The sequence below is a fragment of the Limulus polyphemus genome, unplaced genomic scaffold (assembly GCF_000517525.1).
Source record: "Limulus polyphemus unplaced genomic scaffold, Limulus_polyphemus-2.1.2 Scaffold9194, whole genome shotgun sequence".
NCBI classification, from domain to species: Eukaryota; Metazoa; Arthropoda; class Merostomata; order Xiphosura; family Limulidae; genus Limulus; species Limulus polyphemus.
The window spans coordinates 5,655-23,465 of NW_013674804.1; the positions used below are offsets into that span (position 1 = coordinate 5,655).

The 17,811-nt window shown below is 34.4% G+C and overlaps 1 protein-coding gene across 2 annotated transcripts in view; it reads right to left on the reverse strand.

Annotated features, from left to right (window-relative positions):
- LOC106475800 (atrial natriuretic peptide receptor 1-like) overlaps window positions 1-14,038 on the reverse strand; it is an 18,047-nt gene extending 4,009 nt beyond the window's left edge. For both annotated transcript variants that reach the window (XM_022379828.1, XM_013936476.2), the window contains exons 1-5: window positions 13,187-14,038; window positions 7,205-7,319; window positions 4,258-4,450; window positions 2,582-2,717; window positions 310-401 (exon numbers count right to left, since the gene is read on the reverse strand). In XM_022379828.1, coding sequence (XP_022235536.1) covers window positions 310-401; window positions 2,582-2,717; window positions 4,258-4,450; window positions 7,205-7,319; window positions 13,187-13,907 — 1,257 coding nt within the window. In that variant the 5' untranslated portion in view covers window positions 13,908-14,038. The remainder of the gene's footprint in view (window positions 1-309; window positions 402-2,581; window positions 2,718-4,257; window positions 4,451-7,204; window positions 7,320-13,186) is intronic.
- Between the last annotated feature and the right edge of the window lie 3,773 nt (window positions 14,039-17,811).

Sequence of the window (17,811 nt, forward strand, 5' to 3'; positions counted from 1 at the left end):
CTAGAGAGAGAGATAATGAGAATTCTGCCCTTCTTCAAAAATATCAGTCAAATCGATAAGGACTTTTCATTTCAATAACTTTCTTTACAGTTTTTCTTATTATGAAATAGTTTTAAGTTTCATACTTACACAAACTAAAAACTATAGTAAATGTTTTTTAAAAAAACTTTCAGATTAACGTGTACTTCTTATTTTTTTTTACATACACTGAACAAACTACAATTACAAACATCAACTAACACTATATATGTATGTAAGTTTAGTCTAAAATGTTTCGGTTATTTTCCAAATGCTACAACTGTTAAATACCTCAAATAATCCTGTAACTGGATCCATGTCCATCAAACTGTAATCGGCATTTCTGTCGCCATTAGCATCAATACTGACTTTTCCAGTAATTCCTGTAATTATTGTGTCGTATATTATGTCATCAAAGTAATCTAGAGAGGTTGAAATCACATGCAACTGTTACATACCGTACAACGTGTACTTCGTTCTTTCCAAATAATATGTAACAATATGTCAAATATATTATCTCCCATATTCAGTGCCGACGAGACCTTTCGCACAATACCAGGCCTCATCAGGCCAAGTGGGATAAGACATAATTGTTGTCCAGGATCTATTTATAACATCAATTGCATTAACAACAACTGTTATGGTATGAACGAGATTAAGTAAGTGAAGAGTACTTATTATCAGTTTTATTTAAAGTTGTTTACAAAGCATAATTAGGCTTAGGATTAATAAACAACACATTATTGTTATTTGCTAGTCGCGACCCGCAAAAAATTTGCGGTAGTTTTCATACCCTTCGCTTAAATTTTCCTTATTTTCACACATGCCATTTAAGCTAAGTTTTCTTGCAGGCATTATATGTTAGATCGATAACTCCTGATATATTTGAAAAAATTTACGTGGTCAGACAAACAAACTCACGTAGATATATCTTTATTTATTACAACCACACGTAAAGTAAACAATAAAGTAACGGCACTTATAATAGTGTACAGAGTATGAAACAGTTATGAACCTTCAGCTTATGACACGGTTTTACGAGTTGTAACAAAGAAACTCACAAAAAAACGAAGAATAAAACCCGTAGTAAAGATAAAAAGTAGCAGTCTATGAAAGAACCGAAGCTAAATTATTGCAAAGTAAAGTAAATGTAAAGTTGTAATGAAGACAAACTTAGCTGAATATGCAGAGACGTCTGAATGCTTGTCGTCACGCAATGACAACGACATTGTGCCATCGTGTAGCATACTTGTTGCATTAAAATGTTTGACTAAGCAATAAACAGGTAAGATTATTCTGAATTGAAAAGCCAATATTAACATACCTCTATCAGAAATTTGGAAACAACTGGCACATAAATATAACCTTAATATAACGCCTAGATTAATTTTCACCCCTTGAATGAAAATTAAACACATGTTAGGAAAATTGTGTAACGAACCCACCTCACCAGAAAACATTTAGAAAATAAAGTGTAACAATTATCCAGTCCATTACATAGGTGAAACGAGACGTAACTGAAGATCAGATTAAAATAATACCCAAAAACCCCCTTCCCAAGTTCATGAACATACGAATAAAAACAACCACAGTCTTTCAGAACAGAATGTCACAGAACTAAAACACGAACCTGACATTGACAGAAGAAAAATTAGAGATTGTTTGTTTGTAATTAAGCACAAAGCTACACAATGGGCTACATGTGCTCTGCCCACCACGGGTAACGAAACCCGGATTTTAGCGTTGTAAGGCAATGTTCTATCTAATGATCTTATACATTGTTGCAAATGTTCTATGTATTGAGCTTATACATTATTACTAATGTTCTATGTATTGAGCTTATACATTATTACTAATGTTCTATATATTGGGCTTACACATTGTTGCTAATGTTCTATGTATTGAGCTTATACATTGTTACTAATGTTCTATGTATTGAGCTTATACATTGTTGCTAATGTTCTATGTATTGAGCTTATACATTATTACTAATGTTCTATATAATGGGCTTACACATTGTTACTAACGTTCTATGTAATGAGCATATACATTGTTGCAAATGTTCTATGTATTGAGCTTATACATTGTTACTAATGTTCTATGTATTGAGCTTATACATTATTACTAATGTTCTATATAATGGGCTTACAGATTGTTACTAACGTTCTATGTAATAAGCATATACATTGGTGCAAATGTTCTATCTATTGATCTTATACATTGTTGCTAATGTTCTATGTATTAAGCTTTTACATTATTACTAATGTTCTATGTATTAAGCTTTTACATTATTACTAATGTTCTATGTATTAAGTTTTTACATTATTACTAATGTTCTATATATTGAGTTTATACATTATTACTAATGTTCTATATATTGAGTTTATAGATTATTAAAACTCTTTAAATAAAAACTATTTTCCTTTTAATTAAATGCTTCCTTCATATTTTAGAATAACATTTTAAATTCTTTTTTCGTTATAGTTCTAGAGAATTTTACAGTACTCTATTAATCAGGAAATACGTCAAAATACTGGACTATTTGGAGATCTTAAATACTAACCATCGAATGTCCGGTTCCACATTTTCTGGGTGACGTAACTTCCGTTGGTAATACTTCCTCCCTCGGCTAGCGTTTCGTTCACTGCCAAAGCGTACAAAAATACGGCTTCGTGGAAAGCTGTCACAAAAGTGTTCACCTGTACCCATAGATAAGGCACGTTAAACCAGATCATACTCATAATTTCATAGGAAAAATAACGTTTCATATAGAATACAAGAATATTCTATACAGCTTTCAATATATTACGTATTAGCGTTATAAAAGCTTTAACACAAAGGGCATGGTGGTGTAATAACTCTGTGTGTATGCAGCTTACTCTAAATCTTATTCATAGATAATGCTCGTGAAAGTATAACAATATGTCAACCACAGTATATGTGCTATATCCAGTGCCGATGAGGCTTTTCGTTCAATACCGAGTCTCATTAGGTCGCTGGTATATGACAGACTCATTAGCGGTTGAGATGCTATTTATATTGTTAAACTGTATGAACAACAACAATTAAGTTGTAAGCTACATTAATTAATGTTAGTTTAAATCTCTGTCTCCAGTCTAAACCCTTTATTCAAAAAACACTAACACACACACACACACACATATATTTCATTATTTTTATGATATATGTAATTATAAAGAAATTTAGAACAGTTGTTTCTTTTGTAAATTTATGTCGCAGGATTAAGAAAACAATTATTTTACCCCAAGATTATGAAGTTCGTTATGTCCCCGTTTTATGAAGTACACTAGAGTATTTGTATAAAATTCATTTTTGAATTTTGGATAATTTTCTATTATTTTAATTGTTTGTTCTTAAGCGCAAAGCTTCACAATGGGCTATCTGTGCTCTGTTTACCACAGGTATCGAAATAAGAATTTTTGCCTCATAAGAAATTTAAATTGACAAGAATTACGGCAGACTTAGAATATTATAGAAGATTCTAGAAGATCAAGAGATTTGGTGAAACAGGAAATTCGGAATCAAAAAGGATGCATGAGAAAACTTTGGCTAAGAATATAAAAATTAACAGTAAGGATTTCTTTAAACATGTTTAGGGTAAATAAGATGTTAGGATTGGGGTAGGTCCCTTGAGGGATGATAAAAGAAGGCTCGTATCTGATGATTATGAGATTTCTGGGTTATTAAATTCTGCTTTTTCTTTAGTTTTTACTAATGAAGATTTAAGCAGTATTCCTTATCTTGAACAGTTGGTAGATGGAAACAAGGTTGGAAAATATGATTGCATTAATTAAAAGCTTGTTAAGAAAAAATCGGGAAGTTGAAAAAATAAAAAGGATCCTAGGCCACATAATATTTCTCCAAGAGTTTTGAAGGAGGTTAAGGTGTGGATATGTGAGCCACTTGGTACTATTTTATGTCAGTCCTTGAATAGTGGGCAGTTACTGAAAGAAAAATATTATAAATAAAACGCAGCCGTATAGCTCTATGGAGATCCAGGATCTGGGTCCACCCAGTGGTCAGTTCACTGAGTCACAACGCTAAAATCTGAGGTTCGAGTCTAGTGGTGGGCAGAGTGCAGGTAGCCCATTGTGTAGCTTTGCGATAAAGCAAACAAACAGTATGATTTTAGATGATTTTGTCTTAGAAAAATCTATGTTTGAGTCGCAGACTTAGAAAAAATTACAAATAGGTCAACAATTTTAAAGATAACACTACCCCCTCCTTTCCGTAATCAAATCCGAACTGGTCTCGAGCGATTTTCTTCACTGCTCGAGAAAATTCGGCATATTCCGGAGTCTCGGGAACTCGGGCTGTTACAGTCAATAAAGCTTCGTAAGCTTTACGGGCTCGTTCGTTCCTGTCTCGTGTGTCGTTTTCTCTGTACCAAGGCTGTCGACTTTCATTTTTACTGGGCAAACATAGAAATATATCAGACAGTTAGTTATCTAGGTTTTGAAGTGAAATAGACAGCGGTGGTAAACATATGTATATACATTATGTTCTTAATCAATTTACAAAATCTATTTTTTCAGGTTTCGTTTTAAGAAAAAAAGCGCAAAACTTACCAAAAGTCACTGAAATTAGCATACAAAATATTCACTTAAGAAAGCATCTGCCTATCGTAGATTAAAGATTACAAGTTAAATCCCCGATTATGCCAAAATTTCTTTGTGAAACACTTAAATTCTTCTGTCTGCTTTTTTTCAGAAGATCCACTTCATTAGACTAGTGACGTAATTAAAACCACAATAGAAGATCCACTTCAACAGAATAGTGACGTAATTAAAAACACAATAGAATATCCACTTCAATAGACTAGTGACGTAATTAAAACCACAATAGAAGATCCACTTGAACAGACTAGTGACGTAATTAAAACCACAACAGATTGTTTGTTTGTTTGTAATTAAGCACAAAGCTACACAATGGGCTATCTGTACTCTGCCCACCACGGTATCGAAACCAGGATTCTAGCGTTGTAAGTCCGTAGACATACCGCTGTGTATTTATTTTTAATACGATCAATTATTAGATATTAATTTCGGATCGTTAAAAGTAAAAAACGTAATTAAAACCACAACACTAGTCTATTGAAGTGGATCTTCTATTGTGGTTTTAATTATTTAGACGCAGAGTGTTTCAAACCCATAATCCCTTTCGGTAAACTTATAACAATCACACAGTCATCCATTTCCGTTTTTGCGTATTAATGTGTCTTTTTTTGTCAAACACAAAGCTACACAATGACTTTCTGCTGAGCCAACAGTGAGGAGCCTAAAGAACAGAACTGAGCTTTAACAAAAATGGTTAATACTGTAGATTGGTCTTGATTGTTAACGAGTTCGTCACTTCTTCCTTATTTAAGGCCCCCCCCCCCTTGATGGCTGAGGGATTATAACGCCACAAATTGGGGTAGAGCATAGATATCCCATTATGTAACTCTGAGTTTCACACCAACCGACCAACTGTTCTTTTGGTGCAATATTATTAATGCAATGTAAGCTTATAATCACACTGTTTGCGAATTGCCATTTCAACAAAATGATATAATAGGCCTAACAAATTTTCTGACAAGTATAATTAACTATAACCACGCTTCGCCAGCTTGTGGAAGACGTTCACACCACAATAATTGCCATTGTAACTACGACAGTGAAATATATCTATCAATTCCGTTCTGTCTGTTCAGTGTATTGCTTTGTCTATCACTCTACAGATTGACGGATGGATAACTATAAACTTTACATGAGCATTATTTCATTTGTATAATTTGTTTTTATTTAGAATTTTTTTTTCGCTATTTCAAAATATCATAGCTGAGAAAGATAATCTAGCATATTAAGAAATCTGTTCAGATTACTGTAAGCGGTATATGCCTTGTTAAATATTATTTTATATATATACAATAAACTTTGTTTATAAAAGCATTTACATTTTAGTTCTACAGTAAACTCACTAGTTGGGCTCGTGCGACCTCCGTGTGACGCAGTTTCAAAGGTGTGGCAATGATACAATTATATATATTTCCATGTATTTTGGGTTTATCCTAAGTGCTTGTGATATCAGTTCCAAGATATAACTGAGATGACGTAATGTTAGGTCTAGATAATGTATTTCGGAGATGACGTAATGTAAGGTCTAGATAATGTATTTCGAATATGACGTAATGTTAGGTCTAGATAATGTATTTCGAATATGACGTAATGTAAGGTCTAGATAACGTATTTCGAATATGACGTAATGTAAGGTCTAGATAATGTATTTCGGAGATGACGTAATGTAAGGTCTAGATAATGTATTTCGGAGATGACGTAATGTAAGGTCTAGATAATGTATTTCGGAGATGACGTAATGTTAGGTCTAGATAACGTGTTTCGAAGATGGCGTAATGTTAGGTCTAGATAACGTATTTCGAAGATGGCGTAATGTTAGGTCTAGATAACGTATTTCGAATATGACGTAATGTAAGGTCTAGGTAACGTTTTCTATGTGCTCCATTAACTTTGGTCAAACATTCGAAATGCCAGTAACCTCATTTTGTGAACCATTTATGGAGTCCAAATTAAAACAATTCTTGACTCTTCGTGTTTTCTTTCTTTCAGTCATTGGTATATTGACTTTATTAAATTCTTGGTGGGCAATTCGTAAACAGTGTTATTATAAGAGGTTTTTAACACATAGTTAATTATACTTGTCATAAGAATGTTAGGCCTATTATATTTTTAACACATAGTTAATTATACTTGTCATAAGACATTATGTTAGGCCTATTATATTTTTAACACATAGTTAATTATACTTGTCATACCACATTATGTTAGGCCTATTATATTTTTAACACAACATTCTTAGGGATTTTCAAGAATTAGAAGAGTATTTCAACCACACAATATTCGTCATATTCCTTGTCGTCGACGCTTTTCGCTCAACCCAGAGCTCTTCAGGCCGGTTGCGATACAACGAACACGGTAGTTATCGGAATACTATTTATAAAGGCCATTTGTTGAAATACTATTAATTTGGATTCTTCTAATTTTTGAAAATCCCTAAAGAACCAGATTAAGAATGTAGTGTTAAAAAATAAAACAGGCCTAACATAATGTCTTATGACAAGTGTAATTAATTATATTTTGCCTAATTTTTATCCGTTTCATTTACTTACCTTGTAAACAGCTCAATGCTAAAGAAAACATATTCACCACTGTCCACCATTTTTAGTTCTTCAGCAGCCAGAAGAATTTCCCGAATTGAATCTGGAGAGGCACACATGACAATTACTGGAAGAGAATAATGATTGAAATTTAAAAAAAACAAACAAATAATATTTGTTCTCAAATACATTTTTAAAGTCACTTAAGGAAAGGTGGGTAAGACCAAAAAAAAATGCAATTATATTATATATGTCATTTCTAGTTGAAAAAAGGATTAGACATATACCATTTTGTGGTTGGGGGCCGTTTTACCTATAAGCTGACAAAACTGAACCCCAAGATGAGGAAAAACGGGACCCACCACATTCATAACAAAATTCAATTTTTAAATAACGCTGAATTTAGGAACTTAATTAAAATAATAATCTAAATGCTATGGTAATTGTACAAAATAACATGAATATTAAAGATGGATAAAAAAATGTACATTAATACTAGTGTGGAGTAAAACGGCCTTGGGGAGAGAGGGTACTTACCTTAAGCTATTTAATGTGAAGATTTGTATGTTGATGGAATTTGTCGCAAAGTTGTTCAGGGTCTTTCTGCGCTAGCCATGCAAAATCTTTGGCTACTCTAATCGAATAGTAGGAATAGAAGCGCGATTTTGCAACAACAGGACGCGAACTTGGACCATCAGGCCCACAGCCCGGTACGCTAACCACGAGGCCTGCTCTTGCAATACCCCATACAATTAACTTTTCTATAAAATACTTGTAATTTTGGTGTTTTGGTAGTTTATAATCTGAACTGGACGTTATGCGAGTAAAGGGCCAGATCAGGGGGAACATGTATACCCATCCTTAATTTAAAACTGCTGACCAACAGCAAGATAACCAGTGAACAGCATCTGCCGCCTATGCTGCTACTCTTAACCGAATAGAAGAACTGACTGTCAGTATTATAACGCCCCCAAAAAAGCTGAAAATGAGGAAGATTTTCAGTGGCATATTGAAGAATCGTATTTCGGAGCTTCCAATCCTCAGCCCAGTACACTAACAATTAGGCCACACCCTGCTTAGTCAGGATGAAGTACACCAAAAACGGAATAAGAAGAAGCGGTATCATACACATGTGTTATCGAAATCTGAAGCTAAGCAAGATCCACAACCACGATTCAAGACTGCGACCATCCATTGCGCTGGACCATTACCACGTACTCTCTCACTAAAAGGAAACTGGGATGAATTTTGGGAATAACCAGACAACATCATAACGTGCAAAGATGACCTTTATAACGTGCCAAAAAACGATTAAACAAAGAATTTATGGTACTTAGAATATGCTCTACCATTACACCTTCAAGCAGCGGTTTGTCTACCTAAAGTTGCTAGCCTGCTGACTAAATAGCACCCATCCTCAGATTTTTTAACTTTTTCAAGAATGTAAGTTCATTTTAGATAAGCACCCCGTGCATCAGTTTCCTTTTACAAAAACAAAGAAACAAAAACTTTAAATAAATCTTCATTAAAACAGACGCAAGTGAATATGTCGTAAATAAGACATCAAGTGTACTAATTATCTAAATAACTAATTCTGATTAATGAGAAAAGTGACGAATCAACCAACTTAAAAGAATCTGAGGTAATAGCTATGAATAAAAATAAAATTAAAACCGACATAACATTACCAATACCGAGAAAATAGGTGACACATTTAATTTATTAAGGCTTAGTATTAACTATAGACGAAGAAAAGAAGAGATCAGGGTTTATATGGCTGCAGATAAAGATCATTATTTGGTTTTGTAATTAAGCACAAAGCTACACATTGGGCTATCTGTGCTCTGCCCACCACGGGTATCGAAACCCGGATTCTAGCGTTGTAAGTCCGCAGACATACTGCTGTGCCATTTGGGGGGCATTATTTGGTAATAAATTCGCTCTTGATAAGTGAAGAGGGAGCTCAAAATGATCCAACCCAGCTAGCAGTTAAAGGAGACATTTAGTAAACTTCATGTTTAATAACAGAAGATCCGGCCCACACGTAGTCTTGAAGATAGCCATATAGTTTACTTCATATATTGATAATAATAACTTTTGACAGCTAAGCTGGTTTATCTCTGCTGGTGTTCTTGTCTGGCGATTTATGTGCTATATTGTTAACAACGGAAATTTTAGAATATGTATGTGTCACATCATGTCCATGATAAAACTTGCTACGACATGTCGGTAGTGAAACCCGTAACACCATTTCGGTAGTGAAACCTACAAACACTATGTCCGTAGTGAAATCTGTAATATTATGTCGGTGGTGAAACCTATCACACCATATCGATATAATAAAACTTACTATACCGTATTGATAAAAACCTACAACACGATGTCATTATGAAACCTACCACACCATATCGATATAATAAAATTTACTATACCGTATTGATAGAAACCTACAACACGACGCCATTATGAAACCTATCACACCATATCGATATTATAACATTTACTATACCGTATTGATAGAAACCTACAACATCATGTCATTATGAAACCTACCACACCATATCGATATTATAACATTTACTATACCGTGTTGATAGAAACCTACAACATCATGTCATTATGAAACCTACCACACCATATCGATATTATAATATTTACCATACCTTATTGATAGAAACCTACAACATCATGTCATTATGAAACCTACCACACCATATCGATATTATAATGTTTACCATACTGTGTTGATAGAAACCTACAACATCATGTCATTATGAAACCTACCACACCATATCGATATTATAATGTTTACCATACTGTGTTGATAGAAACCTACAACATCGTGTCATTATGAAACCTACCACACCATATCGATATTATAATGTTTACCATACTGTGTTGATAGAAACCTACAACATTGTGTCATTATGAAACCTACCACACCATATTGATTATATAATGTTTACCATACTGTGTTGATAGAAACCTACAACATCGTGTCATTATGAAACCTACCACACCATATCGATATTATAATATTTACCATACTGTGTTGATAGAAACCTACAACATCGTGTCATTATGAAACCTACCACACCATATCGATATTATAACATTTAATAGATTGGCTTAGTGATTACTACTTGATTGCAAGACATTTATTACAAAATCAACAATATTTACACCAAACAATAAGGTATTGTCAAAATTTACACCAAACAATATGGTATTGTCAGTATTTACACTAAACAATATGGTATTGTCAATATTTACACCAAACAATATGGTATTGTCAATATTTACACTAAACAATATGGTATTGTCAATATTTACACCAAACAATATGGTATTGTCAATATTTACACCAAACAATATGATATTGTCAATATTTACACCAAACAATATGGTATTGTCAATATTTACACTAAACAATATGATATTGTCAATATTTACACCAAACAATATGGTATTGTCAATATTTACACTAAACAATATGATATTGTCAATATTTACACCAAACAATATGGTATTGTCAATATTTACACTAAACAATATGATATTGTATACGTTTATCTGTTTCAGTAATCTCGTATCACAAATATATTTCCAAAACAGATGCTGCAGCTAAAGATATTCCAATATTCATAAAATTTTATTTAATGACAAAAACGCTTTTATTTTACAATCGGTAATTAGCAGACGAGGCATAACCTGAGTACAACTGTCTTAGGTAATGAATGTATCGCTAATTATCAGACGGTCAGTTACGGCTAGGACTAATACAGAGGTGTCTGCCTCTCTGAGGGGGGGGGAGTCCTCTAATAAATTCGTTAGCTACCTTTTCACAATGTCTGGCATATTTACCATGTGCAAAGATATACAACCTGCCTTCCCTTTCTTAAATAATGAGATTAGTGTATTGACGTAAATGACGTGGCATTCTTGGAAGTCGTTTCTCGACTAAACTCGCCACTGTCTTCATCTTATTCGCGTATAATTGCCCTGGTGATCGTCGTATTTAGTCGTCTCTCCAACTGTTGTTGGGTGATAGTGAAGTCAACCTTTTTTTAAACAAGACTATAGATTTCGCATGCTTTTGGGAATAAAGCATTTTATTAGTTTCAGAGAGAAACTATTGTGTCTGTTTCTGTTTGGTAGAGTGTTTTTAAATATTTAATTCGTGTACCTTGGCCAAGTGCTCTGGAAATAAAGAGACTGAGTGTATGGATTTCTCAGACTTCTGAACGAAAGGTTTGTATGGCTTCTTCGAGACTCCTAAACTATTTGTAAGGCATCTGTGAATCAATTATCAAGTCACCGATCGACGTTTTCATACAAATAATATTTCATGATATAAAAACGTTCAACATGTTTCTCTGAATTCTAGCTGTCTTACTTAGCTGAAACAAACATGAAGAACAATTAATTAGATTTTTTAAAAACAAGATAAAAACTCGTACAGAAATCAATACATATTTACACACATCATGGTCAATTTCCAACGTGTGTTGTGTAGTAAGATGCCACGCCCAGAATGTTAGCTTCCATTCATCTCTGATCTTCAGTGCACGTGGCGTGTAGAAATGTTCAGAAAATATGAAAATGGGTCATTTGTTTAAAGAAAATTCCATTTCTTTTCCTATTGGGTAAATACCCTGCCACTTAATAAGCCTGAATTTAGTTTTAATATTTGGTATACGAATTACTTTGGATGCTTTTATATTTACACCACTGTTCTTCATATCAAGTTTCGTATTACCATCAGCTTCTTGCTAAATCTATTCACCATATCAAACAATGGAATTAATTGTCACTTTGTTCTCAGCACCATATCAAACAATGGAATTAATTGTCACTTTGTTCTCAGCACCACGTCAAACAATGGAATTAATTGTCACTTTGTTCTCAGCACCACGTCAAACAATGGAATTAATTGTCACTTTGTTCTCAGCACTATATCAAACAATGGAATTAATTGTCACTTTGTTCTCAGCACCACGTCAAACAATGGAATTAATTGTCACTTTATTCTCAGCACCATATCAAACAATGGAATTAATTGTCACTTTGTTCTCAGCACCATATCAAACAATGGAATTAATTGTCACTTTGTTCTCAGCACCATATCAAACAATGGAATTAATTGTCACTTTGTCTCCAGCAAAATTTTTTCAGTATACAAATATCGCTACCACTTTCGTCCTTTAATGAAAGAAAGAAATAAGCTCCACGCTTGACTTTTTTATACTCTTTGTAAAAATTAAAACTTCGTTTTTAATAGACCTAATGAAATAATATGATTGTCAACACTAAATGATTTAGTAAAGAATGACACTTGAAAAAAAAACAGACATATTAGTAAAACTTGAGCTCATTTTTTGGCCCTAGTGATCTCATCCTCTTAGGCCCAAACATGCGTCAGTCAGTCAACACTGAACATAGAATAACATAACACTTAGGGACAACAGGGGGTCTGTTGGTCATCTAAACTGCCCCATCCACTAAACTAAACAAAAACTATTAAAAAAAACCCTCACAGCCATCCCTTATCATTCATAGAGTTATCAAGCTTTTTTTAATGTCGATTTAAGCTCCCCTTGTAATGGGCGCCCTGGGCGGAGCACACGTCGCCTACTCCAAGGGCTGGACTTGGTCAAAACATCAGAGAGATCTCCAAATATTTTTATATATATATTTAAAGTAAGAAGTTTGGTAACTGAATAAGTTTAAGCCTCGCATTCTAACTTTGCTTGTTTGTAGTTAAGCACATTGTGCCAAAGAAAACGTCTGTTTCTATAATATTATACACGCTTATAGGAACAAGAAAAGAACACTTCACCTATACTGCATTAACCATAATAAAATGTCTCTACCTGGGATCTGAATTGAATAAAGATTACCAACGGAGAAAATGCACGAGACAACTGGTAGAAAGATGTGGGTAAGATTCAAAACCTTGTCGAAACGTGTTATTATGTGGGTAAGATAACTTACTTCTGGAATGTGAGGCCATTTCGTTAAGAAGCAAATGGTAGTCAGTGGTGGAACTTGTTTCATCAAATTGTCTGTAGAAGTTCGATTGTTGACCAAGTGTTGTAGATACTGCTCCGAGAGTAAAGAAACAGTTAGAATGCCCTCGGGTTTTATCGTCAAAGTTATTAAACAGGAACGATACTATCTGCCAGTGGAACTTACGGAGAATCTCTATAAATATTTGTCCAATTTGAGAGTAGGAACCGTTCATGCGGGTCAACAGCGTGTAATGGGGTTTTTTACGGTCAAAATTTTCGTTCTGTCCGCCGGCCGTGAGTAAGGGCACTCCCCATACCGAGGCGTAACGCACCACAGGCGCCAGGACATACGGGCAAAGAGGTCCAAGGAATACGTCCACTTGACCCAGGTTATAGAAGTCAAAAGCCGCTAGTGGACCATAGGTGGACGAGCACTGAGTGTTGCGGTGGTGAACTTGTATAAATCGCCCGGCCGGACTGTCCCGTTCTAGACTCCTCACAGCATACAGTACGGCCGACAAGACTTTGTACAGCGAGTACGGTAAAGCGTTGTCATCAGGTGCAAGTACCACCATACGTACGACTCTACGATCCGAGTTCTCCTGCCGTACACCGTACGTTGCGACACCTATCATTAGAAGATATAAGAAAGCCGTTCGTTCGCTCATCACAGTGACACGTTTGTTACGTATCCATAGTGACATAAACACTTTTCACAGATAATAAGTATCGCTAGCAGTAAAAAAAACAAAAAACACACACACACACAAACAGTCACGTGTGCTGTCCGAACAACGTCCTGTGTTTAACACAGCGTGCGAGCATGACATCCAGCTTTTCCTATAGTTAAAGAAGCGAGCTCACATGAAGAAAGCGACAAGTGGAGAATTATAAAGCGCGAGGTTTCTCTTTGGTAAGGTTTCACTACATAATAGAACAAAGACGTTTCTGGAGTAGATAAAAGAAATAAGCCAGTCTCCTAGTAACCACATACTGTTTAAACAAAGCTTTTCCCAATTCGCGCAATCAGAGGTTAGGCTCCGCCCCCTCCCCCCTCGGTAAAAACTAGTAATATTGATAAAAGGCTAAAAAAGCTTCGTTCTTCCAAACTCTCTGGAACCGCTTGGGGTCTATTTTACTTCAAAATGGCCGAAAAGTCACGCAGAAATGAACCGAAAGTAATTAACGATTTTCATATACTAAGAACAACTTTATTAAAACAGTTTTGTTTGTTTTTGAATTTCGCGCAAAGCTACACGAGGGCTATCTGCGCTAGCCGTCCCTAATTTAGTAGTGTAAGACTAGAGGGAAGGCAGCTAGTCATCACCACCCACCGCCAGCCCTTGGGCTACTCTTTTACCAACTAATAGTGGATTGACCGTCACATTATAATGCCCCCACGGCTGAAAGGGCGAGCATGTTTGGTGTGACGGGGATTCGAATCCGCGAACCTCAGATTGCGAGTCGAGCGCCCCCTAACCATCTGGCCATGCCGGGCAACATTAAGAAAGTATTTAGAGGAATTTTGTGGGATAATAAAGCGTAGCGTTTATTTCAGAAGGAAATAAGTCTCGGGCTTACTATTCTAATAACCCTCTCTCGTGGGCCAAACGTGGTTTAATGGTTAGAGTTCCCGATCTGTAAATCTGTCGATTAATGGTTCGTGACCCGTTGCCACAAAACCTCGTACGTTGGGATCAAAGGGCACTAAAAGAGTGGCAGTCAAATCATATTATTGGATTAGATAAGAGTAGCCCAAGAATTGGCGATTGATGCTGTTGACTAGCTGCTTGCCTTCTAGCTTATAAGCTCACAATAAGCGACGTCTATAGATGACCCTTACGTAACTTTAGCGAAATTTTGAAACAAACAACAAAATATACCAAAGTTTCCTAAATGTACAATATATAGTGGTCATATCTCATAGTCGTATTCCGCAAATTTTCATAGCAAGCTGGAATGTACTTGTAGTTTTCATTTTCAATAAACTTCTGTAGGAGCAGGATAATCATTTATCACTCAGGTTATCGTTATTTCTCGCACAGTTTTACTAGTTTTAAACACACTTTTATTTTCTTGAAAAGTTATCTAATTGGGATTATGTTTTGTTAGTTTTTGAGCCTATTTTTAATCGGGTTTTTTCTAGTCTTAGTCGTATATCTTTCTAATCAGGAGGGGATTTGTTTAACTTTTATTTAACTAGCCTTATCCCGTTGAATTTTCTTATTAATGCTAATTACTAGCTTAACCTAAACGTTTTAAATTCAAGATAGTAATAAATACATATAAAGATAAGACCTTACACTAGACAAACATAGATTGAAATATAAGACATAAGAATAACAACAAAATTATAACATTTACAACTCCGTATTGTGTCATTAGATCAGTGTTTTTCAAACTTTTGTTATCCACCGTCCCCTTTAAGAAATATATTTTTTGCGCCCCCTTCTTAAGTTAAATGAATGAAAGAGTGAGTTAAGTGACGACATATACCTAAATTATAATTATATAATATAATATATAATATATTTAATATATATTATATATATACATTAAAATGTTATATGTGATGTAGTAATTACTTATTATTTTTATTACGTAAAAATATATTAAAACACTTAATTTAGCATTTTACACTATTTATTGTAGCCTAATCGCTCGCGCCTCCCTCAAAAGATCATTTGTGCCACCCTGAGGAGACGCGCCCCTCACTTTGGGAAACGCTAATTTATATATATATATTTTCCCTGTTGGGAATTTTCATTTCGTAAGGCCCTTAATAAAAAGATAAAATGTTAAACAAATATGTATACTGAATTTAGGTTATTCGAAAACCTACTGACGATATTATGTCTTCTGTCCTGGAAGTTCTGTTGTAAGATATGAACAGTGTTCAACAAATTACTCTGTCACCTAAAGATTAACAGTCTTCTTCTGAATCCGTTAAACTAGTTTCATATCATAAATTAATTAAGTATTCAAAATATTTAAACTAAGCTCTGAAGTTCCGGAGCAGGACATAATTAATCTTAACCAGTGTAAAACACCAAATTCTTGTATTTAGTGATTTTTACCTGGCACTCAGGAGAATATTCATAAAACCTCATTAAACATATAAGATAGTGCTGCCATCTAGTGAACCCTTTACATAATAGCAATCCTAGCAATAACTATTTGTACGATAATTCTATAACAGTAATGAAAAATATTTTTTTTTTTGCTAGGAAGTGCATCTTTAAAGAAACGTGAAACTATCACGTGAAGGGTATTGTTACTATTTCAAGAAACGTGAAACTAACACGTGAAGGGTGTTGTTACTATTTCAAAAAACGTGAAACTAACACGTGAAGGGTATTGTTACTATTTCAAGAAACGTGAACCTAACACATGAAGGGTATTGTTACTATTTCAAAAAACGTGAAACTAACACGTGAAGGGTATTGTTACTATTTCAAGAAACGTGAACCTAACACGTGAAGGGTACTGTTACTAAGTAACTAGTGACTCTATATAATGTATAAGTTTTTATTTTTTTATTTTAATGAATTGAAATTTAGAATATCTAAATGAAATTTCGTTGTTGTTTTGGTCTCATTGAAATTCCTCTACTCGAGGGTGGCCGTTCCCACTTACCCTCTCTATACAAACCTACGGAGGAACGATTGCTCCCCTGGTCCTTGCGCAACTATTCAACACTGTGTTTTAAGAGTCAAAAATCACTTATATTTATTAGAAGTATTAATCTGATGGTTAGTTCCACTGATACTATAGTTTAAACGGAATTGCTTATGTAAATTTTGACCTTTTACACATGGAATTAAAAAAAAAAGATTTTCCCAGCTGTAGTTTTAGCGTTAAACAACCAACTGTTGTTCTTGAACAAATTAAGTATCTTGTTGATGGTTTATTACTAGATTTATTCAGCCACAGTAGAAAGAAAACAATAAAACGTTATAAAATTCAGTTTGTTGAGAACATAAAATATCATGACAAATTCAAAATAGAAATGGCTGTAAAATGGGATTATAAAGAAAATTTTGCAGTTCAGTTTACTATATTCCTGTAACGGTACGGTGTAGGAATATGAAATTGCCTAGCGGTATAAAAAGGTATTATACGGATGTAAATGTCATATTTTGCCACCAGGGGCGCCACTGTGCATTGTTTTTGGATGTTTCTCATAAATATATTCATGATGTTAGAAAAATACGTAGGTTCAAGAAGTCTTGATAGAAATGAATAAAAAATCTATAACCCGAGCCTTTTCAGTTTGCCCCTGAAGAAGAAAGGTCCACCTTTCGAAAGCGTTCGGGTTATAGGGTTTTTATTCATTTAATAAATATAAATAGACCTGTCGATCGCAGTGCAGCTTATTCAACAAACATGACAAACAGACAAGTGTGCATTGAGTTGAACTAGTGAAATGTTACACCAATACTATAGCAGCGTTCCCCAAACTTTTTTTTTGGTCAAGGAACACTTTTGAGCTCTGAAACCATTAGCGGAATCCTTAAGAAACATTCTTATATTCAAACGTTCAATCATAAAAAAATATTATCTCTGTTCAATAGGTAACTACGTGCACATATAAATGTATGTAACTTT